The 27,334-nt window shown below is 49.1% G+C and overlaps 1 protein-coding gene across 4 annotated transcripts; it reads right to left on the bottom strand.

The window, feature by feature from the left end:
* Nucleotides 1-1,960: 1,960 nt before the first annotated feature.
* Nucleotides 1,961-27,231, bottom strand: FHL3 (four and a half LIM domains 3). Of its 4 annotated transcripts, none has more exons than XM_048326775.1 (6): nucleotides 26,854-27,231; nucleotides 6,234-6,418; nucleotides 5,982-6,156; nucleotides 5,158-5,327; nucleotides 4,810-4,996; nucleotides 1,961-3,852 (listed from the first exon to the last, which is right to left on the bottom strand). In XM_048326775.1, exons 2-6 carry the CDS (start codon nucleotides 6,387-6,389, stop codon nucleotides 3,701-3,703), a joined length of 840 nt encoding a protein of 279 aa, XP_048182732.1. In that variant the 5' UTR covers nucleotides 6,390-6,418; nucleotides 26,854-27,231; the 3' UTR covers nucleotides 1,961-3,700. The 4 variants fall into 4 exon arrangements, with proteins under 4 accessions (XP_048182732.1, XP_048182733.1, XP_048182730.1 ...); XM_048326776.1 differs by having other exon boundaries at nucleotides 6,234-6,415; XM_048326773.1 differs by lacking the exon at nucleotides 26,854-27,231 and adding an exon at nucleotides 15,225-15,361.
* Between the last annotated feature and the right edge of the window lie 103 nt (nucleotides 27,232-27,334).

Below are 27,334 nucleotides of genomic sequence, written 5' to 3'. Positions count from 1 at the left end.
AATACTGTCTTTAATTACTCCCTTGCACTATAGGCTGCCCCAAGGTACATCACCTTTCTTCAGGAATGCCTGTCTAAAAATAAAAACAGAGATAAGATTCTGAACTTAGTGTTCTTCCATTTCTCTTTGCGTGAAACTTCATCTCTGGGAAGGAAAGGAGTTGAAATCCAACAATGTCCCATCCAGCCACATGGCCTCCTTATTTTGGGCTGCTGGCATCAGGAGGATCGAGGTGGGACAAGACCAGCCCTTGCATGACCTTCCTCCTCCTCACCCCACAAATGGCAGTGTACATAGGAGGAGGTGGGAGAAAGTAGGAGACGGTTGGTCCAAGAGATGCCGTTTCATTCCAGGGCAGCAGCACAGCCTGTCAGGGGCTGGGAGCTGAAATTCATAGAATCACAGAATATCTTGAACTGGAAGAGACCCATGAGGATCATCAAAGTCCAACTCCTGGCCCTGCACAGGACTCCCCAGTCAGTGACTTGGACCTGCCTATGCCCATCGGGGCTGCAAATGCTGTCCCTGATCCACAGTGGTGCAGGAGAGCAAAGCTTGGGCAGATTTGGTCAATGCCAGGGTCTCTTTCTACCCCTGCAGTGCTGCCCCATGTCCTTAGCAGCTTCCCCACTCCCACCTCACCAGCACAACAGCCCTGGCCTGACCCCCCTCACACTGCTCCTTGTGCTTTATAAAATTTCCATGACTATTTCAGACCCACACTCCAGAGTCTCGGGGGATGTTTGTGGATGACATCACCCTCCCCCTCCTGTAAATCAGGCACTGGGCCATGTACAGCCATGACCCATTCATGACAGGGATAAAATCCAGATGTTCCAGTGCTACGTGCAGCTGGATCATTTCCTTTTTTGGCTAAAAACGTGAGGCTCTGGAGGCTGACTGAAAGAGGAGCCCGGGGGCCCTTTGTACAGAAACCTTTTGTGGTTAATCCCTGGAAACAGCACTGCAGAAAGCCCGGGTTGTGGTGCTGCCACTGGAGGACAGGCTCAGCTGGGAACCTCTGGGCTGGAGCTGCTCACTCACCCTCCAAGGCCCAGCACAGCAGCAGAGCCCAGTCCAGGTCATAGGGCAGCAATAGCAACAAAAATTGTGCTAGAACTCCATCAGCCACCAGAGCAGGAGCCTTTGAAGCAGCCAGGAATGTGTGCATGCTGAGCCACTGCCACGGTCCTACACAGAGGCACCCCCTGCATTGTGCCTATCCTGCCACTGGACCAGCACCCACGGGAGCCCAGCAACTGCGCCGAGGGCGGGGCCCGGAGCCAGCTGCTGGAGCCACAGCGGGCAAGTCCAGAGGAAATCATGGCAGCTGTTAGTACATGTAAAAGATCTGCGGAAAATAGTTTCATATGTTAGGGAATAAATGGCTCCCTGGCTGATAAACATGAGTAATGAGCATGCAGCACTTCAAGGAAGGCTGCAAAGAGAGACCATGGATACCCTGGCTGGAGGCTACAGCAACATCTACCCGAGCTCCCTTGGAATGTTGTGGCATGGCCAGGCAGTGCACACTCAGGGCAGGGAGGCTGGTCTGCACAGCAGGAATGGCTCGGTACTGCAGCGATCTGGACAGTCCTGCAGCCAGCCTGGAAGCACGGAGAGGTGCCCACTCAGGACCAGCACCTCGAGTGCTGCTGGGGCCTGTCCCGCACAACTGCCTGCCTGTACAGACAGCAGGCACGGATAGATGGGCACCCCCAGCCCCAGGAACCCACTGCAGCCACCCAGCAGGAGGAGAGGAGGGAGATGCTGTTCCTCTGCCACAACCACAGGACCGGCACAGCTGATGTTGGGCTGTGGTTTAGGAAAGCAAGCATGAGCACTGCAGAGGTTGGCTGTCCCCAGAATGATATTAGGAGTGCAACAGGGTTGAGCAGAGCCCAGCACCAACTCAGTGCTCTGCCCTGTGCCTGCTGTTCAAGAGACACAGAAGAGCAAGTGTCACGAAAACGGTTTATTGTATAAAGCAGTAAGAAATACAGAGGACGCTGAGGTTTAGGACAATTCGTTCTGGAGATGGCTCCAAGCTCCTCATAATAGCAAACACACAAACTGATTTGCTGTCATCAAAGCTTCCAAACAAGGATTCAACAAGGATCTGAACACAGAGTAATAACACCTCAACATGCATAACATTTTCTGTTCCTAAATGAAGCCCGGGCAGGGGGCTAGCCCCTTCATCCTGTAGTTGTGTACAAAATGATGGATATTCATGACAAATGAGTACAAAAGGGAAAAAGCCTACAAGAACAAGTTTTCAGAAAAGCATGTGGCTGACTAAGCAGGAAAGCAGGCTTGGCGAAAGTGCCCCAGCGAGACAGAAGCAGAAGGATGTAGAGACAAGGCAGGCATGAACAGAGGGGCCTTAGCCCAGGGCCAGCTCAGCCATTGGGCAAGGATTGGTCAAGGCCTCATGTGAGTCTGAGATGGCTCAAGATACCCTATTTTGCAGTTAGGGCCAACTGGGACCTGGGCAATGCAAAGTCCCCCCCCCTACAGGTGCCACCTTTGCTTTGGTTCTTGTTTGGGACACAGTGAAGGATGAGTGTGGCTGGAGAGAGCCACCACTCCCTGTCTACCACTGGGGGACACAGGCAGCCCTGGAGGAGCAGGTTGTGGACATCCTGCTGCCCCCTCAGCTGCTCTCTATGCTGTGCTCCTGCAGACCCTCTCAGTGCTCCTAGCAGCTACCAATTGCAGGCACAGTCTGTGGGCAATGCTCCCTTACCTGAATTAATGGAGGTCTCTGGTGTTTCCAGTGCTGCTGGCAGCTGGGCTCTGTATAGCAGTGCCCATCCCATGGATCCTCATGAGAGGGATGGAGCAGGAATAAAGCCCTGAGTGCTCACAGCCTTCAGCATGCCCTTCTCTAGGGCTCAGCCAGATGCATCTGAGCATCAGCAGGCCAACGCTCCTAGCTCCAGCTCAGCCACCCCAGCCATGGGAGGTCATGGCACAGGTGGATGGGAATGGGGTAGGTGTGGGTAGGCAGAATGCCCCATACCTACAAGTGACTTGAACTCCTCATTCACAGCTAAGAGAGCACCTCTGGCCTGCAAAGAGCGAGATGCTATAGAATTCCAGAGGTGGATCCCATCTGACAGGATGTATGCTCTTCTCCTGGCTACATTCCAGCCTGGTGTCTCCAGAAGAGAGTGCCCTTCATGCCTGGGTCAGCTGTGCATATGGGAAGGCTGTGCAAAGCCAGCTGCAACACAGGCCAGCACAGCCAAGCTGCACGGCCCTGAGCTACTGCCTTGGGTCACATAGAGCAAGGGAAGCACATAGAGAAAAAAGAGAAGTCAGCGCTGTGCTGAGGAGTGAATACATGCTGCCAGTGTGCAGGTCCAGCAGCCCAGTGCTGAACCCGCTCCTGCCCTTTGCTCAGCTGGGGCCCTGGGCTTGTGCCTGGTTAGACTGGAAGCAAAAAGAAAGAGTAAATAATGGGGGGTCTTGAAGCTCCTTTTTCAGCTTTGTTTAGCTTTGACTGCTCAGAGCCATAGCACAGCGTATTCTAGCCTTCAGGGAGGGGGCACAGGAACCCCCTAAACACACTGCAGTTTGGGCTCAGCCCTCATCTCCTGCGCCTTGTGTTCCGCCCCTGAAATGCTGCTGGGGAATCTGACACAAAGGCCCTGAAGAATAGAGGAAGCCCCTGCCCCACGGTGTCCTCGGGGGCTCATAGGTCGCTGCTGCAGTCGCGGCACAGGATCTCATCGTTGTCGGGGATGAAGCCTTTCCCCACCAGCGAAGTGCTGCAGCGAGCGCAGTTGAAGCAGTTGTGGTGCCAGTGGCGGTCCTCAAAGGAGACGTATTTGCCACCGCCAAAGCCTGTGGGAGGGACAGAGGGCAATGTCAGAGTCTCTGGGGAAACTGGGCTGAGCTTCCTGCACAGACCGAGTCCTGGCCTGCTCATCTCCAGGTCAGGTCTTCACACATGGCACTGGTGGTGGCACCCAAAACACCCCCCAGGATCAAATACATCTGAAATGCAAATCTCCACTCTTGTGGGGGAAAAGCACTAGAATTGCTTCAGAACAGACTTTGCAGGGTTGACATATTTGGACCAGAATCACGATTTTCTCCCCTGGGAGGAGCAGGGAGACGAGCTGCACCATCCCATGGATGAAGGCAGACAGAACTACTGGAATCCTGAGAAGAGCCATTCTGCCATCAGCTCAGGCCCAGGCTCCTGCAGAGGCTCCACAGGAGTTTCCTTCCTCTACTGGCAGTTGTTGGACTGGTGAGCTGTGACCCTCTTCTCCCCAGGACTGCAACAAACTGATAAGGACCAGAGGGGAAGTGGGTGTCCGGGAGCTGTCCTCAGCCAGAATCATCCTCTGAGTCACCAGCTGATGGAGGGCTTCTCCTGCCTCTCCAGCAGCAAGAACCTGGGAGTTGCAAGGGGGAAGGTCAAGTGGGGGATGGCAGGAAGGAAGCCAGACTCTCTTGGGGGTTCTGCAGAAGAGGATCCCTTACTTCCCCTGCCTTAGGCAGGTACAGCAGATCCAGACTCCCCTGCACCAGGCGCTGCTCTAGGCTTTCCCTATCTGTGAACAACCTTTTCACAGGACATGGCAATCAGTATCAAAAAAGGCAAGCTAGAGACATGAGATCATGCTTTCAGGGGTCACTTTGGAGCCTTTACCTGTGGGTAGAGGGAATTCCTCCCACAGGACACAGTTCACCAGTTTGAAAGATGCAGACAAAGGGACAGAAGTAGCCCCAGGACTGCTGCATCAAAGAGCTCCTCCCTCATGGGGTTCCTCAGAGAGCTGTTCTGCTCACCTGTGATGGGCTTTGTGCAGGCGCTGCACTTCTTGGCATAGAGGTTCCCAAAGCACTTGATGCAGTACGGGTTGTCATCCTGGGAGGTGAACTGCTGCCCAGCCAAGGGGGTCTTGCAGCCTGTGCAGACAAAGCACTCCTTGTGCCAGGGCTCATCCCGGTAGGTCACTCCTCCCTTGGTGAGGGTCTGCAGAAAGAGAGCATATGCTGGTGACACACAAGTGAAGGGAAACAGCATAGCCGGGGTGCTGGCACCTGAACCCTCCTTAGATAGGGCTCAGGCAGGAGCAGGGAGTTCCCTATCCCTGGATCAGAGCTGGGGGCTCTGGGCTGTCAGGCCACACTTACCTTTTTGCATCTAGTGCAGCGAGGAGCAAACTTGCTCTCATAACAGGGGACACAGTAATAATCCTTCTTGTCTGGGATGAAGGACCGTGACCCAATGGGCTGCTGGCAGCTGCTGCATATGAAGCAATGCTCATGCCAGGTCTGTCCATTGTACTCCAGCTTACGGGAGCCTGCAAAGAGAGCCCTGCAGTGACAGAAGGGAGCAGCACATGTGCACACAGGGATGTGGGGGGCTGGGCAGGATGAACTGTGGTCCTGCACACCTGGCTCTATGCTTCCCCTCCCCATGGCAGTTCAGGACCATGGGCAGCTGGAGAGGGGGCCTCAGGCCCATACCACAGCCACAAGGGGAGGGCTGCAGGAACACGTCCCCAGCACTGGCAAAAAGGCCATGGCACAGATGCTTGACGGCAGAGATGCCTGACGTAACCTACATCTGAAGATGGTGCCAAAGTAGCCAAGCAAAGACACACACACCTTTGCCTCAGGCTGTCTCCAGAGACACTCATACACCTTCAGTCATTCTGTCTCTTCTTGTCAGCACACAGCAGAAAATGCCCAGGAAACCCTTTGTTATCTCCACCCTCATTCACTTCCCCATGAAAAAAGGGAACAGACAGATGGGGCTGCTGTGGTGATCACAGCTTGGGATCATGCTGTCTTGCTGGACAAGCAAAGGACCTAGCACTCTCCATACAGTGACAGGAGGGCAGGAGAACAGAGATCCAACTCTCTTTCATGCTGTTCTCATGCTGGACCTACAGCCCCAATTGACACCAAGGGACCAGGAACAAACTGCAATGCTCAAGTCCGCCTGCTCCTACCTGGCATGACGGTCTTCTCACAGGCGATACATTTGGAGGAGAACTCGCTGCAGTAGCAGTCATTGCACAGCAGCTCCTCGCCCTGGCAGGTGAACGGCTCATCAGCCAGAGAGCGGTCGCAGCGGAAGCAACGGAAGCAATGCTCATGGTAATGGCGATCCTCGTAGTACAGCTCCTGGGAGTACAGCCAGGATGAGGAGGGGACCAATGGCCCTGGGAACCGACCTGCTTGTCTGCAGGGCCCCTACTCACCCTGCAGTCATGGCCGATCAGCTCCTTGCACTCATCGCAGGTGTTGGCAAAGTGTGCATCGTAGCAGGGGATGCAGTATGGGCCACTGTCCATCTGGATGTACTTGCGCCCATATAAGGACTCCTTGCAGTTGTCACAGTCAAAGCACTCTGTCATGGTGCTGGTCTGAGGCCCTCTTTCACCTGCTGAGATCAGGGCAGGTGTGGGTCAGTGTCAGCTTACGGTGTCCAAGATGTCCCTGCACAACCCTGCCACCTCCAGAGGCCAAGGACCAGAGTCCCTGCACTGAGCCAATGGCTGCTGTCAGCAGTGTGCTCCTGCCCTGGGGCTGCATGCTCTTCCCAATGAGCCTGCAGACATTAAGGCCTGCAGTGAACCTTGCTTCAGGCTTATACTCCAGTTCACAGCTGGAGCACTTTGTCACCCCTCAGAAAACCTGGACATGTCAGCATGCCGCTAAGCTCCTCACTCTTTGCTACCTTCCTGGGAAGTGAAGCATAAGTAAGACCAAAAGTGAGAAATTTCCTGCATGAAAAGTTTTGGTTTGGCCATGTGGTTGTGTGTCCACTGTTATATCTGAGAGCCAGGCACCCTAAGGGAGATCTGTCTGCCCAGCTGCATTTCAGAGACCCACTCTCAGTCCTCAGAATGGTCCATAGCAGGATTCCTCCTGATGGCTGAAAGCTCTGCCTGAGGGGCTGCTAGCAGCTCAAACCCTGGAACTTCTCCAGAGGTTTAAAGCAGCTGCTCCATAGGGAAGCAGGAATCAGGCAATTTGCACTGTGCCTTGGCTGTGGAGCCTCATCCCAGCAAACTGTTCTGCATGTGTTGCTCCAACTACAAACACTCTCCAAGGAGAAGCTATAGGGCTAGGTGTGTGTTCCACAAGCACCTGTTGGGGCCTGGCATGAAGGAGACCTGACATCTCTCCTTGCCCCTTATCTCCCTCACAGACAACAGGTTTGTGGAACTATTTTGCTTTGGAGCACTAACTCCAGAACAAGAGTATCTTCCTCTTGTTTAGTTTAGCTTGGTTATTCCTAAACATGGAGTTTTTCACTGGCAAAATCACACCTTTCTTTAACCCAGGTTGCTGTCAAGCGTAGATGAGCCCACTGAGTTACAGCCCACTGAGTTACATCGGAGCTGTCAGCTGCAGAGCACCCCCACTTCCGTGTTCTTCACGAACCCACCCACTTCAGAAAGCAATTACAGCTCAATCTGCTGTTAAGCATTTAATGATCAGGGAGCTCCCTACCAGCCCCTGCACCCCTCCCCATGGCCGGCTGTAGGTTGGGAGGCAGCCTCCAGGCCAGGAGCTGATCCAGACAGCTCTGACTCACAGCCCAGAGCTCCCCAGGGCTATTCTTGGCCAAGCCACACAGCTCCCAGCTGTTGTCAAGCCTGGTATGTGCCGATAGGACTGACAGAGAATAAATCCAGTGTTCCCACATGGCTACGTGACCAACCGAGGGGGAACAAAGTCCCTTTTCAGACACTTGTTACCAGCTGCCACCCAGGCCACTGCCCGCTCCATGCCCTCCAGCGTGGCAGGCCAGCGTGTGTGGCTGCGGCCACGGGAGCAGCTCCACAGCATGTCCCTGCGAGCAACGTGGGCTGGGGCCAATGCTCCACTAGGCCTCTCCCAAAGCTCCAAGCAGCAGCTCTGTGTGCTGTCTGCAGAACAAGGCAATGTCCAGTCTGTTACTGGATGCAAGGAGGCACATGGTGGTTTGCTGCAAGGTGTTGAACTGGACTTGCCCCAGTTTTGCTCCAGCTTGTGCTGGCCCCCCCCAGTGTCCCTCTACTCTGGGGCACCCCAAGGCGCTCCCGTGACTGGGCAGCAGCTCCCCTGATCCCCACACAGCTCCTGGCTGCTTCTCACCCACTGCTGCCTTCTCTGCCACCCCACTTGCCTTCTCTCCCTGAAGCCACCTGGGACCTTTCTCTCTGGCAAATAATTAAATGAAATTTCCAACTCTCCTCCACCTCCTCCCAGCCCTGGTGAAGGGAACTTTCCAAGGTGTGTCTGTAATAAAAGGACCTCTAATGAGCACTCCTGGCCTGGGAGCTAAGGCACCGCCAGAGCAGGGAACTTCCATGTTTCTCAGTGGGCTGCACTTTAGCTCTGTGGTCCAGTAATACAGGCTCAGAGGACATCAGAAAACACAAAGGAAGAAAAAATGACTTGAATGAAGAAGGCTGGGGTTTTACAAATGACAAGGAATAAGCCTCCTGAGCACCACTACCCTGTCCCTGATGCTGTCAGAAGAGGAAGTGAAAAACAAACCCTCCAGAAATGATATACCAAGGAGGACCCTAAAGTGGTGGGGCAGGCTTGCCTCCACTTCGAGTAGTTCCTCCCCAAAGTCTCTGTATGCCTGCTGCACACTGCGAGCTGAGTGCTGCTCCCCAGGCTGTGGGTGCAGCAGAGCCAGGCCCGGGAGCCTCACGTGGCCAAGGCTGCAGTCAGCACACATGGGAGCAGACTTTGCGCTGCCTTTTCAACAGAACAAGAACAGGCCCAGGAAGTTTGCTCGGAGTTATTTGTGTTAGATAAGCTGTTTGCTCCCTTTGTTCTGGTCTCACATGCAGAGCTGGGCAGGGGCATTAAAGCCTGGGCAGCACCAAAGCAAACGCAGCATCTTCGATCCTAAGATGTGGCACTGTGAGACCAAGCACACCAGGAAGAAGAAGGTGGGACAAAAGAAATGGAGTAAAAAAAAAATAGTAGAAAAGCCCACAATTCTTACTGTGATTGTAATGATGAACCTGGAAATTCCCTTCCTTATGAAGGAAAGAGGTAGAGTTTTAAAATGCATTAAAAATCCCTTTAATTGAAGCTCAGATATAGAAGGTACAATACAGGCCATTGCTCTTGTGCTAATGAGCATGTGCTCATCCTTTGCAGTCTGCACCACCCAGTAAACATCAGCTGTGTGTTGGGTGTGCTGGGCTGATGTCAGGAACACCTCAAATGCTAACCAAGGTGTTGCCCTATAATGATGGGATTGCAACTGCAAATAGTGTTTGCCCATTGCCAGATGGCTCAGGTCCGGAGGGACAAGGCTTGCTGAAGCAGGTCCCTTGTACAGGGTGATGGCGGAGCTGGATGTGGGATATTGCTCAGCTGTCTCACTAGCTGTTGGAGGGCAAAAATAAACACAGATATATGCCTGCCAGCTGCCTACTCTTTCCCTCTGACAGATGTAGTTGTGCTCACGGAGCAAAGGAAGTTCAGTTTCTCTCCTGTGCCCATGAACAAACAGCTTTAGGAACAAGAGCTCCACTCACAAACAACATTTAAAGTGCTCCAGGATGCAAATCTGATCAGTCTGGAGCAGAGCTCAGAATAGCCCCACATATGGGAAAGGTCAGCAATTTGTCAAGGACGCACAGCAAAGTCCACTTTCTAATTAGAGAGTAACATGCACCCAACACCACCCTGGTGTCATTGTCCGAAGCCAATGGCTTAGCAACAGCCCCAGGAGATTATTACATTAATTTTAGCACCAATAAACAGGGGATTTGTTATGCAAAGGAGGCAATACAGACAGACCAGGGCCCAATCCACACAATCACTGAAGAGTTTAACTGGCCTTTTGAGACTGTTCCTCCTACAATGAACTCCTTTGGTGTAGAGTCTTGTGTGTGTGGTGAACCTGTAACCTCATCTAACTTCACACCAGTTTCTTGTTTGTTGTCAGGTCACAATCAGCTGCTCCACAGAGTCATCCTAGAGTAACCCAGGGGGCTGTTCCTAGCGAAACACTTCATCTTTCCAGGACACAGGAAGAGATCTGCTTCTGACTGCCTGTCAGGTCCCTGCCTATTCTCACCTCCCCAGGGTTGCCTGAGCATAAATATAAGCAGTTGCAGTTTACACCTAAACAGACACGCAGAAGAGAAAGCACAGGGGCAGGCAAGTATTCCCCATGTAAGGATGAAACCATTCAGGGACATGGCTTTGAAAGACGGTCCTCAAAGCACTCCAAGGTCAGCAGGGGAGAAGAACGCTTTTTGCTCCTGCTAGCTTTCCAGAACCATTATGGGTCCTGGAATCTGCATGAAATTGTTTCTGCCTGCTGCCGACCCTAAAAGGCAAACCAGCTGCTTGCTCTGAGGAGCAGCTCCAGCCCCTCCATTATGCTGAGAGTGCTTTTATTCCACGTTTCCTGACACCACTTCTGTGGATCTGCACAGGGTCACTGTGCACCCTGACCCCAGGCTGGCCCTGCCAGCCCAGGTTCTTCGGGAGTGGGGGTCCAGCTCCCTGGGGTGCTGTGGGATGGGGGTTCCTCCATACTTCCTCTTGTTGCTGCCTACCTGTACCCTGTCACTCTGCTCCCAAACCCACCAGCACTGCTGCAGACCCAGTGCAGCAGGAAGAGCATCCCTGGGGCTGTTAGAAGAGGGCTTGAGGCAGCTGGGTAGAGGTCCCACTGCTCCTTCAGGGTGACCCAGCCTGCATGGGGCACCCTTGGGAGCTGTGTTGCATCAAGCCTTCACCCGCCAGCTTGCAGCACCAGTGAGTCACTTCCTGCCCTCAGCTCTCGCCTCCAAGCTGCCTTCCAGTCTCAGCCTTCCACGGGACAGCTCTGAAATCTTAAGTAGGAAGGGGTGCTCCAGCATGGCATGGAGTAGATTCCTTGCAGGGACCATCAGGGCAGCCACAGGCCTCACACAGCAGCTTCCCCATCACCAGCACAACCAGAGGATGCTGCAGGTCATTTCTCCAACACACAGGGAAACTTTGGTTCTCACAGTCAGCCTCAGAGGCAGGAGATAAGCAGATCAGCTGGGTGTACAGATCAGCAGATAAGCAGATCAGCCTCCCTGCACCACTGGGGTGTTGTGCTTATGCATGTCCATACACTGAGCTCTGCTGAGCAAGCTGTACATCAGCCTTTTCCCCAAGCACGGGCAGGACACCCTCCTGCCCAGAGCAGTCACGGGTTGCTCCAGGCTCTGCAACAGATTGAGTGAAACAGCTGGCAGCATTGTAAAGAAACACGTTGCATGTCAAATAAAATAACTTGCAGTCAGCAAGGTAAGCAGCTTCCTGGAAATGCCCACAATTTTGTGAGGGAGAAGTAGCAGAATCTGTTAAAGCATCTCACAAGCCACAAGATGTAAACTGTTGCATGATTTGAATGCAGTCTTAGAATGACAAAATAAGGGTTTCCCGTTGTTCAGAAGGGATCTCTGAGGTGCCCCATCCAAAGAACAAAGCCGTATCACAGACTGCTCCTGACAGCTCTGCATATAGATAAAGGACAGTGCCAAAACACACCTATCCCACAAATGTCTGATTGTACTCTTAAACAGAGTACAATCAGTAAGAAAATCACACCTGCTTCCAGCCCCCAACCTGCCTGGAGGTGCCTGCAGGAAACATTGTGCTGTTTGCACAGCTGTGATGGAGACATCACACCTGGTCCAAGGTGAACAACGGCAAACCGCCACCACCGCTGCGCTGGACTTGTGAAGTACCAGCAGCACAGGCAGAGGCAGAAGAGACAATTCAGCCCTTACTCTGGACTTACCTTCTTTAAGGAAAGCTAATTCTACCAGGGTCTGAGAAAGAAGCTGAAGAGTCCCTACTATGCAACCATAAAATGAAAAACTCTGCCTAGTAATAAAAGGAGGGAATGGTTTCAGAGTTAAAAATCTATCACTAAACATCTGCAGGGGTTAACTAACTATTTTAGGTTCTGAACAAAATCCTGGCCCTTCAGAGGTATAGCTAACAGCAGTAAAACTGTTTGGGAACACACAAAGCAGGCAGCCTATGTCACTCTGCTGACATTAAACTGGAATGTTTGCTCAAGAGATCAACTGTTAATCTTATTCAAAATGAGCACAAAGTAAGCAAATTCTGTGCACTCAACAGGAAATCAGGAATTGAAATAATTTGGGCAGTTTGGACCCATCACATTCCAACAGACCATTAATTGATGGAGGAAGTCTGAGAGCAGAGGAGCAAGATAGGAACACACCAGAAACTTCTGCCCAGCTCAACACAGACCCTTCTGTCAGGAAGTTAAGAAACCCATGGCTTAAAAACATGCCAGGAGAGATTCTGGCTTGTCTCTGAGGAGGCTTCAGAGAAAAGAGAGACAGCCTGGCCAAAACTCTACATGACAGGTACCTTTCCTGCCACATGCCAGTGACAAGCAGAGGATGCTGGCAGCCAGGCACAGCTACCACTGAGGCAGGTGACTGGCTGAGGGCAGCAGCTGCACACATGGTCATGGTGGCCATAAGAGGAAGAAAGATGCTGAAGCCAAGTTTCAGGGAATGTGACTGATCACAGGAGCTTCAGTATGATCAGAGGAGTAAGAGCTGCAATCCAGGGAAAGGACTGCATCTGTCAGTTCTTAAAAAGGAGCAAGGAACAAGGTCTGAAATTACCCTCAATAAGCATGTTGTGAGCATGTTACAATCTAGCACTGAAAGTTTAATTTTGGACTGAATTGGTTTATGCCCATGTAACCCACAGCCATATAAATGCCTCACTGCTTATCCAATTTAACAATCCGAGGACTTCTGGCCATAATGCTTTCAAAATCTCTTTGCCCCACAAAATAAAGGTCATATGCAGTACAACAGAATTCAAACATGATAGCGTGACAGGAAATGACTAACTGCACACTGAGGCCAACGTACCTTCATCTTGTATCAGCTCAGCAAACAAGAATCTTGCAACTCAAACAGACATCACAGCCTATATGCAGAAAAAATAATCTGACTGCTCTAGTTGCCAGTTCTTGGGGCCTGTGTATCTCAGCATAGATATTACTGCAAAATAATGTAATTCCGCTCTATTTCCCTGAAATTCTCTCACAACTGAATCCTTACACTGTAGTTTGCACTTTTCCTTCCCTTAGAGCCAGCTGCTTTTTAAATTGAGGATGAAGCCAATCTTATTTCTGAGTTGATACATAATTTAAGTTAGTGTTTCCAAAGCTTTTTGCAGTCCTTAAAAAAATATACTTATGAGATTATACCTCTGTTTTGCCCAAAAAGGCAATCAAGGGACTGCCACAATCATCGGAGGCAGCCCTAGTGAACGTGTTTTGTGCTCATGCTGAAAACCAACCTGTACAATTTGAGCCCAGTCCCCTACTCCCTGTCTCCCCAGCAAGCCTGAAAGCTCTTTTGCTGATTAAGGCTCTGCTCAACTTCATGTTTCTTTTCAATAAACAAAGCAACTTTGACTTCCAGTAGCAGGAAAAGACACATACGCCAGACATGCTTTATTTAATGCATGCCTATTACTTAAAGGGCAAAGCGAATTTTTTCACCAAATTTAGTCAAAATACTCCCTCTTCCGCTTTGATTCTTTGTCTCCCAAACACAAGTATTTGCAGTTGGTTTCTTTCATATAAGCAGATCAATTGATGGAGAGAGGTAACGTGTATCTGAGCCCTGGCAGTTTTGTGCCTTTTGGGGCTCTCTGAAATCTGCAGAGGGAAGAGAAAGCCAGGAAGGTGAAAGGAGATGCTGCAGTGACACTTGTGCACACCCCCGCTCCCACAGTCCGATCACTGAGGGCCTCTCCACCTGCACTGGCTCTTTGCCCAAGGAATATGGACAGTCTCCCTATAAAGCACTTTTTACAGCTGCTGGTGTCCCTTGCAAGCAAAGGCAATGCCGGCCCTGCAGCACAAAGCATGCGAGCAGCTTCTAATTCTGGGGGAGGACTGAATCCTGGCAAAGACAAATTGTCTCATGTTACCACCCCGGGAACAGCTTGACAGTTCTCCGAAACAAAAACTAGGATCATTTGTTGCCCGGGAGATGCTGTGTGTGCCAGCTGCAACCTTCCCGAAACAAGGCAGTGCTCTCAAGGGCAGCACAGCCAAGGAAAGTGCAGAATGGGGACAGATGGGATCGCTGAGAGGGGAAGAGAACATCATCCAGTCACTGCTTTGCCAGCATAGAAGTGAAACAAGTTCCCTTCTGTAGCTGAAGACTTCTCTGCCAGGTGATCAGGTCATCAGGTGTCTTAACCTTCATGATACAGAACTGGTTATCTTCAAACCATTCTCACTGACACCTTTAAAAATTACTCATTAGTACTGCAAATTTAAATAATAGAAGCCATCAGTTGCAACTGTCACATATTTCACACAAAATCTCTACAAAATAAGTCCTTGCAAGTACTAAAAAGAAATTTGCAAGATGCAAGATGTGCTCCTGTTTCTGCTGTGCAGAGATAATCTTTGGTAGCAACCATGAAGGGGAAAACTGCCACATCCAAAAGACTTATGTGGAAACAGCTGTTTTAAAGGACACAAATACTCACAAAATGTATCAATGCCTTTATATCACGCAGCTACACATGGAGTTTCCACCCCCATGCCCCTGCCCACTGGACATGTCTATCTCAGAACTGGAGCTGCTGCTGGCAAGCAGCTCAGTAAACACGTGGACTGACTGTGCCTAAAAACTCAGAAAGTGAGGAAAAGTTGTTCCTTTACAGAAAAAAATCCCACATGAACAGAAAAGAAGTAACAATATCAAGAGTCCCTGATCCAGGTCTGTGGCTCCTTTACAGAACCTCATTCTCTCATTCCAGTCTGAGATTTACAAGGAAACCTACATGAAACACATCTCCCACAAGTTAAAAAGGGTCAGAAAGACCAGAATTTTCACTAACAGAGGCTCCTCTCTTGGCAACTTTCAGCTAAAAACCAAGAAGAGCTGCTGTCTCAGCCCTTGAAGCAGCAGATGTGAAGCAATGCCTCATTTCCACACTCATTCATGCTGATGGAAGCAGCAGCAACCTGCGCTCTGACTAGCAGGAAAAATTTCCTAAAGCTGTTCACATGCTCAGGCAGCCCGAGGGTCAGGAGCCTCACTGCAAGGAGACACCATCAATGTCAACGACCCTCCCTCTGTTCTCGAACTGATCAGAACATAAGTGCTCCATTTACAAGCTATTTTTCCCAAACTGGAAATAAAAGCTCAGCCCAATTCTGTTACCTTGCATTGCTGAAAGCAATGGAGCAGCGTGAACCCAGCTCTGCCAGGGTGCTCCTCTAGCCCCCCACTTCACAGTCAGCTACAGCAGGTGCCACCAGCCAGAGACTCTCACAAGTAAATCATCACTTCACTAGCAAACACTCAAGTGCTTGTCCAGGAACAAAAGCAGTCACATCATAAACCAAGGGTGACATCAGCATGGGGATTGTATTTCCTACAGAGGTTTAAATGTCATTACTTGTGACTAGAAATCGGACACTTGCAATAAAAGTTACTCTAAATTTTCACAAGGGACATAATTCCAGTTTCATGTAGACATATTTCATTTCCAAAGCCTTTCTGTTGCTCAATGTCATGATGACAGAAAAAAACAAAAGAGAATAAGCAAAACTCCTAACATAAAGTGAAAAACGCATGAACACCATTATTAGCCTGACTTACCAAGTCAGGTGCTAACAAGGTGAACAGGAGAACTCTGGATTGTCACTTGAAAGGATCAGCGTGGCTCCAACAGTGTGATCTACTCGGGACCCCATATTCCAGGTCTCTGCATTGCCCTCTTCCATTCTTATTTAAAGTCTGCTCTACATCTTCTTCTAAAATTAAAACTCAAAGCTATCAAGGACCTGAAAGCATTATTTCATCAACTTGTAGTTGTTGCTGTATCACACAGCACGAAGCACAACACAATCTGTGCACCTTCACCAACCTGACATGCAGTTATGATTTCCCACACTCAGCTCTGGGCTCTCCAAAAGCAACACATCCAAGACTTCTACACATGCACATTGGACCAGATTTAATCCTTCTGTGCGTTATATGGTGTTTGCATAGAGTTGAGAAATAGTAGAAATAAAACTTCTCTTGGATGAGGTACATGCAACATGCTGTGCACTTTTTGCTTTTAGTGACTCTTGGTGAGTACTACTGTAGTCTAGGTATCCCAGACTGATCTGAGTTAGGCACACAGCAATTTTCTTGATGTGAACTGTTCACCAAGCTAAAAGGAGCCACTGAAATGCCTTTACATTTAATGCTGACTTTTCTTTTTGAAAATATCCATGTGCCAAGGAAAGAGGTAGATGAGAATAAATAATCCAAATTTAAGGACACAAACTAAAGATTTACCTGGGAAGCAGTTCAGCTCCCTGACACTCTACTGCCAGTAACACAAACATATGTGATGATCGAGAGCAAGATTATCAAGATGAAAGTCCTCAGTTTCTACAGAGCTGACATCCCACACTTCTCATTGGATTGTGGCTTTCTCAATTCCCTAACAGCTGTCAGCAGCAAAAACATTATTTATCCTTGTAATACCTGCAGGTCAGGGAGTAACGTTATCTCCCTCCTGGGATTTGCACCTCAGAGGGTTCTGGCACAAGGCAAGGCCTGTAGAACTAAAAATGGAACCAAGATCCAAGTTCCATCTTTCTTCTCCTTCTGAGATGCAGCACATATCCCCGTCAGTGGAAACTGTGACACCCAGGTTTTACAGACCTGCATCTATTGATTACACAACCCTAACTCTGTGAGAAGGCAGAGAAAAGGGAGGAGGAGAAAGAAGCGAGGGACATGATCTTTAAGGTCCCTTCCAACCCTGTAACAGACAGACACAGTGCTGTACTGTTACAAAGCACAGCTAATCCAGACTCTCAACCAACACCATGCCTCTGCTAGCTGCTCCTGCTATTTAAACTTGGGGGTTTAGCAGTGAGCAGGCTGAGCTGGCAGGCAGAACTGGAATAGGACGGCACCAGGAAGTTATGCACCAGTTCAAAATGGGTTAGTTTTTAAAAAAGGAAAAAGCCATGTTTTCCTTAAATGAGGGTAGTGGAATTCCAAGGTGAGGTCAAAAGTCTGGCAAAAGTCAGGAGTTTAGGCTGGTACTGGGGCTCATGATGCTGACAAAAGCAGTCCTTGCACTCAGGGACAGCTAAGGACCCATGTTTTTTGTTGCTATTCTTTTTTTTGTTGTCTTCCCATCCTGAGCAATATCCAGGAACAGTGCCATCAGGCGTGGACCTTAGAGAGGAATTTTTGTCTTCAACCATGCTGAAGGTTAGGCCTTTCAGGTACATATTTTATATGATTCCCTTTCTTTTGTGTCATTAGAAGAACTACAAAAAGACATTTTTTACAAGAAGTCTGAGTGTACATGCTGGTTGTGTACGATCTGCTGCCACACAGACCTGAATCACAACAGAAATTACCTCTGACAACACTCACATGAGGGAAATCTTGTGGGCTTGGATCATTCAAGAAATAAGGTTGCTTTACAGCCACAGGAACAACACATGGCCAGAATTAGTTCTAAACAGGTAAGATACAGGCTGGAAATCAACTGCTGATTGTCTTTACAATTTGTATTTTATATTAAAAAACCTCCTTAAGACATTAGGAGGCAGAGCTGAGCCTAGAAAGGATTTTTATGGTTACACTGTAAACCCGAAAGCAGGGATCTAGAACAGAACTACATTACATCTCAAACCTTGATCCTGGGTTCTGCCTCAAGCAGCTGGGATTATTTCTCCAGTTAAGCAAATTCCTATTACTAAAACCCACTCTGATATTTAAATAAATTTGGAGAAGATGCTGAGTAGTCACTCTGCTTCACAGATGACAAGATCAGAACTGTATTACTTGATGGATTTCTAAGAGAACACTTGAAATTTGGGCAAACAAATTTAAAATACCAAGGTCGTATTTACATTCCAGGGTAATAATTAAATACGTAATATCTTATGGTTCCACTATTCTAGATTTTTCTACACATCAAAATATTTAGTCATGTGAAACCATCTGTAGCAGCTGGAAGACATTCATTTGGCCTGCCAAGATTAATTAAAAATACATAAATAAAGTGTTCATTTTATTTCCGAAAAGCTGCTGTTCTTGGTTCTCTTAGGGTGCTGGTGATTAATGATTATGGAAGGTTCTCAAAAAGAGGCATCAGATGCCAGTTTCACAAATATCTGTTAAGTAAAACAAGGCCTGTGTTTAAGTTAATGGTCTTCTGGACTAACCCAACTCATTATTCACAGCAATATGAAAACCAGCTTGCAAACACTTCCATCCCTATTTTTAGTCTTTTTCCTATGCTCTCAAATACACAATGCTAAAATCTGCTTTTAAAAATTGATGAAAAGAAATTTGTCTTCAGGACTCGGGTTCAGACACCTGTGTTTAAGAATTACAAGACCTAAGTCTCCAAGCATGTCTTTTCTCTCCAAGAAGTTCCTGCATAATCTTCATAGAGCTTTTCAAAGTCAAGTAAACAAGAGGCACAGCTGAAACTGTAAAAAGGGTTGAATTTAGCTTAGTATCCACAGGGATCACTTCTCTGCCCAACAGCTTGCGAAGGGTTATTTCTTGGCTCATCATTTTTGTTTTGCTGGAAGATGCTGAAGTTTTAGTGAAGTTTCTGCAGAGCATGTAACAGCATTCAACATTTGCTCAGCTAATGAGTTAAGTCATCGCAGCTCTCCAATGGCTTGAAGATTACGGGTGTAGGAAAAGGGAATGCTCAGAGAGGGGAACTTTTGAGCAGTCACCACCAAACTGCGGTTAAAACAGACACCAATGACTCTGTTCAGCTCCCAAACCTCAGACAGTTTCCATTTTCTCAATAACAAAGCATTTTTGTGGAATGAGGTAACAGCCTCCATCTGCCAGGTCGACATCTCCACTAAGATTTCTCAAGAGTGTGGCTGATGAGGGCTGGCCAGCAGAGCCGGCATGGCATGAGAGGCACGAGAGTCCCTTTTGCCTGGGCAACACAGGGACAAACTGCAATGGGACAGATGTGGAAAGGAGCCTCTGTGGTACCATCACACAAACTCTCCTGGGAGTTTGATTCACAAGCAGCCTGGAGCAAGCTCCACACACTGCCCAGCTGAGGAGGTAAAAGGCCCAGAAAAGGGTTGAGACTTGTCAGTATGGATGGCCAGGGACAGGCAGGAGGGAGCAGAATACAAATGGGTGCCACAGGTCCAACAGCCCATCATGAGTGGGACGAGCACAGTGTGTGTGATTTAGAAGCGAACGCAAGCCTGCAGACACACTGCGAGATGCGCAGTGCAATGCAGACATCCTGCTCCCTGAGGACAGCACAGCCCGTGGGACTGGCCACTCAAGCTGCGATACACCCTCCCACACCTGAAATGCTAACTATCTGAGGCAGAGCAGTTACAGCCTCAGAACACAGCCTGGGAGACTGTTTGGTTTTGTTCTTGCCTTGTTTCTTGAATTTGGCAGCCTGTATTTTGCCCTCTCACTTCCAGGTATGCTGAGCACCCAATCATTCTTTTGATTTCACACAAAGCCAGCTCAGTTCTTCTGAAAAGCAGACCTTCATTTAGATCCAGATGAAGATTCCAGCTCCTGTCAGGACCCCCTCATCTGACTCTTGCCTCCCTGTGAGTGGCCAGTTACTCAGCTCCCTTGCAATTTTGAGACTCTCGGCTCCAGGTTCAACCTCCCCCACATCTGGTTCTCCCATCTAAAGCAAGGCAATTTTCCAGTTGGTTTTCTGATGACCTTTGCATTCCTGTAACACATTGTCCTGAAGTTAAGAAAACGTTAACACTAACCTCCTCACTCTCTTGTGTAATTCCAGCTGTGTGCCCAGGTGGATACCTGGTGAGCAGCACCTTCCTTCCTGGGCAGGACAAAGCATGTCCCAAACCCATTTTCTTCCTATAAGGAATGCTGCTGTCAAATCTCAAAAATCCACACTGCTAATACTAGCCTTCTACAAGGTCAGCCAAAGAGGACTTCCATCAGGGATGAGCTTTGCTGGAGAAGGCTCCCTAGGGATTATCAGAATAGTACAGTCAAGCCCAGATGGCCACAATGTGCTGAGCACATTTCCCGCAAACACAACGGAGAGGCAGAGGCCTCTGCAAATCAAAGTCCACCCTGATTTCTGCCATCTGCTAAACACCGAGGGCCAGGCTGAGGCCTTTGGGAAAGGTCAGGATAGTCTTACAGGCTCTCAAGATACTGCTTTTGTTCTCACTATTTGCTTCTCAATTCCTTCGTTAGAAGATACTAATCTCTCTTTACGGCAGTTACTTGGAGCCAAGACTTTGGATATTATTGCAAAACATATGCTTAAAAGAGACTGGAAATTATGTTGGCAGTGTTACAGAGGGGAGCAAAGCACAGCTTTGGGTCAAAACAAACAAAAAAAATCTAAGCTAGTAAGCAATTCCCATGCGATAGTTTAGGAGAGCCAGCAAAAGCTTCTTCTAGAAAGAAAACAATACTGTGAGAACGAAGCTAACGAGAGCTGGGTCTTGGAAAAATAAAACAGCTAGTAATGAGCCAGAGTATTGCCAACAGCACATATCCAAGAGAATCTTTCTGGGAAACCGACCCAAGCCATTACGCTGGAAAGCCCTGAGGAACTAGGGACCTTGAGGCTAAGAGCTGGCAAATTGCTTCATCAGTTAAGGTTGGTCTCAACGTTTTCTACTGTGCAAAAATAATTTGTTTTAGCCTACAGGTCTCTACAGAGCATTGGGTAAATTCAGGCTACTTCCTTTGGGAAGGGAAATGGAGCGTCTGGCAGAGCCCTGCCCAACGGGATATTTTCAGGGGTTTCCCACCATCACTGACAGCCCTCCAGCCTAAGGCTGGCCCAGCACACTAAGGCCATTGGCTCTGCTGTATTCCCCGTGCACCCGCAGGCCCCCTCAGAGCTGCTGTAGTGCACTGGGCACCACACGCTGATTACTGGGGTGGGAATATCCCCCAAGCTGCTCTGGTCAACGTTACAACAACAACACGATGAATGTGCCTTTGTAAAACCATCTTCTGGAGGCTCATTCACCCAAGCTGGATGCAGTCAGTTTATATAACTGTTTTCCAGATATATATTGTTTTCCAGAGAGATAAGGAGAAGACCTTGTTCTCTCTCTTTCAGAGATTAGTTCATATACCCACCGGGATCTAGGTGCTGATACAGAGTGGCAAAGCAAGGTCTGTCTTTGCAGCCCACTTGTTCATTGCCAGTCTCCCAGCCATAGGACCGTACCAAAAGCACAAGACAACGAATGCATGCTCCAGCCGGGCTTCCACATCAGCAGAGAAAATCCCCGCCTTAGCAGGGGCTGTCAAGGTGCTGTCTAATGACTTTCTTTCTCTTCCAACTCCTCTGATTCACGTTGCCATCTTTCTTGCAACTGACCTAAATAACATGTTCAGGCAGCACTGGAAGTGTTTCCATCTCATACTGCAGTAACAGTGAGATCTTCGCATCTGGAAAGGGAATCTCTCAGGGAAGTCACACCACTTCCATTAACAGCATCCTTCTCAAGAAAGGAACAGAAGCACCCTGTCTTATCCCATCAGTGAGACTTCCTGGCTGCAGGAGAACAAAGGTTGCCCAGGAGCAGGGAAAACATATACTACGTCTGTGCCCAAGCCCCAGCAGATCTGAACAATGCAGGCAGATTAACTCAGTTACCTCATTTCCAGGTGTGCTGTCAGCATAAGCCATGACTGGCTTGGAACAAAAGAAGTAAAACTGTTCCTAGATCTGGACTTAGTCTGCATAATTTATGGTAATTATTGCTCAGTAGACATTAATTCTTTAATGCCATATCACACTCTCAGCCCTCAGCTCTCTCTAACCTTTTGGTCACCACAGACCATTCCACTGCAGAAGGGACTGAAGGACAGGGTGCAGGACCACACTGTCCCTCCAGAGCCAAAGGCCTCAGGAAGGGAAAAGCGAAGAAAGCCACTGTAAAAGGACTTCAGTAGGTCAGCCCTCTCCAGACACACAGTGAGTATGTGTGCTGTTAGGCACTTAAACCAGCTTTATTCCCAGACAGTTACAGACCTCTCCAGCTCTTCACTGCCGCACCATCTGTAACTCTGGTGTCCAACAGCACTGCATCACAGGAATACAGGGGCAATCCCATCCCCGTTACTCCACAGTGATACTCTCTCAACCTCATTCTTCCCTTTACTGTAAGCTGGGGCACTTCCAAGAGACACATAGATATCTCCTATCCTTCCAAACTCTAGCAGACTATGGATCTCAGTGTTACCTTAGGTAATTGAGCTCCAAAACTTAAGCAGAAAAGCTGCCAGCAAAACTTGTGCATCTTTGTGCTACAGTTAGTCCATAACAACTAGTCTGCATGTGTTATCTCTAGTTTTTATTAGCTCGTATTTACTTTGGCTGCACATCCAAGCAGTCACTTAAACACGGTGAGAGAGGAAAATCTTGGTCTCTCAACAATGGCCAAGCAGTTTAATCTGCCACTGGGGACAATGACTTGACTCCTACTGGCGTGTAGTGCTGGCAGGGTCAAGTGTAACATGTACTGAAGGAAGCACTAGGGAAGCAGATCTCTGACTGTTCCAACACCACCAAGCATTTCCTTGAGCTATTCAGAGGTCTCTTTGCCCCTCCTGTGTAGAGAAAACAGCTCCAGCTGTCCAGTCACCTGCGCTGGCTTCTCCACTCACTGGATTAATGACATTGGTGGCTGCCAACAGCTCCAGGTTAGATGCAGCACATTCCTCATTCTTCGCAGCTCAGATGTTCAAAGCTAAGTTAGGAAGCAGTCAAGATCATGTCCTTGGCATCAGCACCACATTGGTGCTGGAAGATAATTTATATTCCTGAGCAGAACTGGCACTGGGCAGATTGGCCATAAACATCAACAAACTGTTGTTGCAGCCATGATACCAATCAGAAGGGTCCAGAATTAATATCTATCTATGCTGCTGATTTAGTATTTTTTTTTGTATTTGAGAAGTTCAAAATACTTCACATAAAAGAACTCTGCAGTTTGCAAGTATGAGACAATCTACAGTAACATATTCAGAGGCAAATAAAAAATGAAATGTATTAATATTAACAATCAGATGACCACAGGCCAAATCAAGTCAAAGTGAGACTACACTAAGAACAAGAATGTAAATTTCAGGATTTTTATTCCATTGCTCTTTGGATTCTGTGTTAAGACATTTCTAAATAACTCTTGAGTAACTATTCATTTAGCCCTAATGGATGTGTCCTTCTGATTCCTCCCAGAGTAATATTATCCTCTTGACGGGCCCCTGTGAGTAAGGGCAGAATCATTTGTTAAAATTGTTCTCCATCTAGCAAATATCAACAGACACAAAGTGGTTACTCAGCACAGGCACTTCTGCTGGGGTGAAATACAGGAAGGTGCAAGCCATGTGGCATTCTTCAATTTCCCCCTTCCTTTCACAATCAGACCCTTGATATTTTCTTCAACAGGAAAACTGACACTCCGCCTCCATGTAAACTGCTGACAATTGTATTTTACACCTGGTAAAACCAGAGCAAAACGGAAGGAAGAGAAGAAACAAAGACTAAGGATTTTTCTCAGCAACTACATCTCCACAGAATGAAGTATTTTCCCTTCCCCACTTCAGAGCAGACAGAGTTCAGTAAACACACCTCAGCCTTTGTGGAAAATGCCCTGTCCTCACTGGCAAGTGGCTGCAGCTTCTCAGAGAGCAGCCATGAAACTAACACAGCCCATGCAGTTTGGCCCTTCTGCCCACAACCTCCCAGCCCTCACACTCACTTTAAAAGTGACCCTAAAGCTCTTGGTAGTAGTAATCTGAAGATTAAATACTACTCGTAAAGCTTTTCTGCCCCCTAACAACTGGTCTTCTCCCTTTTCTAGATACAGCTGGCATCTAGGATTATAGCTATCCACTCCTTTTGGAAAAAAAACCCCACCTGAGTAAAATGCTTAAATTGATTTTGATGACATCACCAAGGCAAAACATTACAAAGTTCTCCCTGAATTTGTCCATTCTGGCCATAAAAATTGCACCTATTTCAGCAGAAGCAGCCAAAGTCCCCTAAGGAATGAGGCGTAGCCACTTGCACTCTGAGCAAAACTGCAAACATCATTGGCAGCACCTTCCTGCCAGAGCACGTGGGCACCGTGATGGGCACAGGCAATCTGAGAACAGCCCATGTCAACCAAGGTTACTGAGCACTGAATGCCAGAGGAGAAATGATTTCTTACTTGAGCAATTAAAAGGAATTATGGAGCTGTTTGTCCAGGTAAGAGGTTTGGTTTTTATTCAGAGCAGCCACACCCCAGTTTTCTGGGTACCTTCTTTATCACGCAAAAGGTGTCGCAGAGCAACAAGGTTTAACTCCTCTCTCCTGAGGTTACTGCTGCACCTGCAGCTCTTCAAGCATAACCTCATGCAAGCTACAGGCAGCAAAAATCCTGCAGACATCAATGAGTATCCTGGTGGACCACCAAGAAAATCTTGTGCATCAGTGCTGCAATTACCATAAAAGTCCTTTTTAAGGGAGAGGGCATTGGTAACACTTGGAGCCCCAAGAGTAGTCAATTTTTTCCATCTTTCTGCTGGCATTTCAAACACCAGCCAGCCGTGTAACAGTATCAACTCAGTCGCAATTAGAAACACAGCAGAAAGCACTTTACCTCATCAGGCAAGCAATAGAGCAAGCAAGTCCTGGCTGGGAACAGAACTCAGTGCTTCCAAAGTTGGTGCACTGGGAATTTTGGTAACCTGCCTGCAGGGAAGTTTCTTCTGGCTCCATCAGTTAAGGGTTAACCTCAGTCTTGAAGTTGCTATGTCCAAAACCAGAAAATAACATAGCTGAACTCATACCCCTCAGAAATAAATTGACAACCAGTGAATACTGCCTACAGTCATACAAGGCACACTACAGACAAAAAACCATGTGTCATCATGGACACCATGATGACACCAGCCAGGAAAGAGACTCCTGCTTTTCCTCCCCAGGATGACCTGGGAAAGCTGAGCTATGTTGCTGCCAGCTGTGTTCTTGGACAGCATGGCTGTTCCAGCACCTGCTCTAAAAGGGACCACAGCGCAAACCAGGAGCTGAGCCGAGGGCAGATGTGCTGCAGGAACAGCAGTGACCTACTGTCCTCCCAAAGACTGGGGAACCACAGTCACCTTCAGCAATCTACTCACCACTCAGCTCTTCAGATGCTGTTCCGCAGGCAGGGGAAAAGGACAGATTTTACTCCAAGAGGCATCTCAAAAAATCCAACACAGAGACACAGGGATGCTCCAGAAGCTGAGATCATGGAACAGTTCAAGGGCCTCCTGCTAAGGAATTCTGGCTGTTTCTAAACAATGCCCTGCCTTAAGTGTGTCCCACCACCCCCTATGCACAGGTTTATGGAGTTCATATTCCAAAACATACCTTTTGCTGTAGAGCATCTGTTATAATTAGTGCCCACAACTAACCATATCACCTATATTTTTGTCTCCTGTGCTATGCCACCATTTTTAAAAGTGTACAAAATTACAGACCAGGCTGGGTAAGAATGAAACTACTGCTGACAATTCCATGCCTCAAAGGAAGTGGTCAGCAAGAAAAGCAAGGGAACAATACAGTCTCCATGTCAGGAAAAGGAAAGAGGATGGCACAAAAATAAGACAGGAGAAATGTAGACTTCCTCTTTCTGCTGTCTTGCCTACCATGAAGTTAAACCACATATTGACAAAGCAAGTTAGGGAAATAAGGTGGTTCAACGCCTGGGCAGCTAGGGGAGCCACAGATTTCTAATGCTTGGTAAAGGAGTCAGAAAAGTAAAAGGAATGTCCCTACACTCTTCCCTAGAGGCCTGTGCTGCCACCAGGATGCTGCATCCACCAGAGCTTCGCCCTTCCCTCTGCTCCTAGGAATAGGTTTTCTACTCTGGAAAGATTCCTTTATCATTTTCAAAACTGGGAAACACTGAACATAGCAAGTTCGGATTTAAGTAAAGAGACCTCAGTATCAAATACCGCCCTGTGAAGATACATAACCTTGGCACACACCATCTGTTTGTGTTGCAAGTCTGCGGAGAGAAATTCCTACCACCATGCTTCACCCAGGCTAACTGGAAAGTATATCCAACATCTCCATGAGTTCTCATGAAAGTGTCAGTGGTTAACATAACCACAGGTACAGAACTGGAAACAGATAAAGAAAACAGTAAGAAGTTACCTGTAAGAGAACAAAATCTGAAACATAACTGTGTGGAGGAAAGAAAATTGCAAGGATCTTGAGCTATTTTTTAATGTGAGATTCAAACTGTGACTTCCGAGTCTTTGTCTAACACACACACAAAGCAAGGCTTAGAGCCTTTTCCCATAGCTACCCTGAGATTGTCTGGAAAAACAGCAATCAGTCCGGAGGTGTTGAAAATTTTCTTGTGCTACATTTGAGCATTTGATTATAGTTTACTCCCGGGTCTGTTGGTTGGGTAAAGTCTCATTAGTCTCTTCATAAAGCATTGCTCAAACTCTCAACTTCACAGTCTGGGAAAGGGGCACGGCCCAAAGATTGTGGTTTTCTCCTTTTGAAAAGCGGTGTGCGCCGTGCTGCCGGAGCAGAGCTCTCCGGCTAGAGACGTCCCGGTACCGCCACCGTGACCCCGGTAGGGTCCCGGCGGATGCCCCGACCCCAGACGGCACCGAGGATACGGCGCCCTCCCTTCAGCCCCCCAAGGCACCCCCGCCACCGCCCGACTCGCCCAGGGCTGCGGGGACACAGCGGGCGGCGGTTCCCAGTCCCGGCTCGGCTCCCGCGGCCCGGCCTGGCCCGGCCCGGCCCGGCCCGACTCACCTGGTCGGCGTCCCGGGGCCGCGCTGCCGCCCTCAGTGCCCCGGCGATGGGCAGATTCGGCTCAGCTCGGCAGTGCTCCCCAGCCAGGAGCGCGGAGCCCGGCCCGGGGCGGGGCCGGGGGCGGCCCGGAGGTGGCTCGGGGCCGGCTCGGCCAGTGCCCGCCCAGCACAGCGCTCGGGCGCCGGGAGGCGCTGCGCCGCCGCCACCACCGGGGGAGCGGGACGGTCCCGCCCGCGATGCTCCCCGTGCGTCCGGCAGCGGGATGAGCCCTGTCTCGAGCCGGCGGCTCCGGCGCTTCGCCTCCCCAGGTCGAGGACGGGAGCTCCGCGGGAGGGCTCCGGGAGGCGGCGGAGGGACCGGCAGTGCCCGCCCCGTGGGGCTGTCCCGGCGGCGGCGGCCGGACCCGCCCATGCCCGGGGTCCCCGCGGGGTCGGGCGGGGCTGTGCTGGGGCCGCGCGCGCGTTCCCGCCGTCGCTATGGA

The sequence above is a fragment of the Corvus hawaiiensis genome, chromosome 23 (assembly GCF_020740725.1).
Source record: "Corvus hawaiiensis isolate bCorHaw1 chromosome 23, bCorHaw1.pri.cur, whole genome shotgun sequence".
Taxonomy (NCBI): domain Eukaryota; kingdom Metazoa; phylum Chordata; class Aves; order Passeriformes; family Corvidae; genus Corvus; species Corvus hawaiiensis.
The sequence above is the reverse complement of the archived record's forward strand: the minus strand, read 5'-3'. Positions and strand labels throughout refer to the sequence as shown.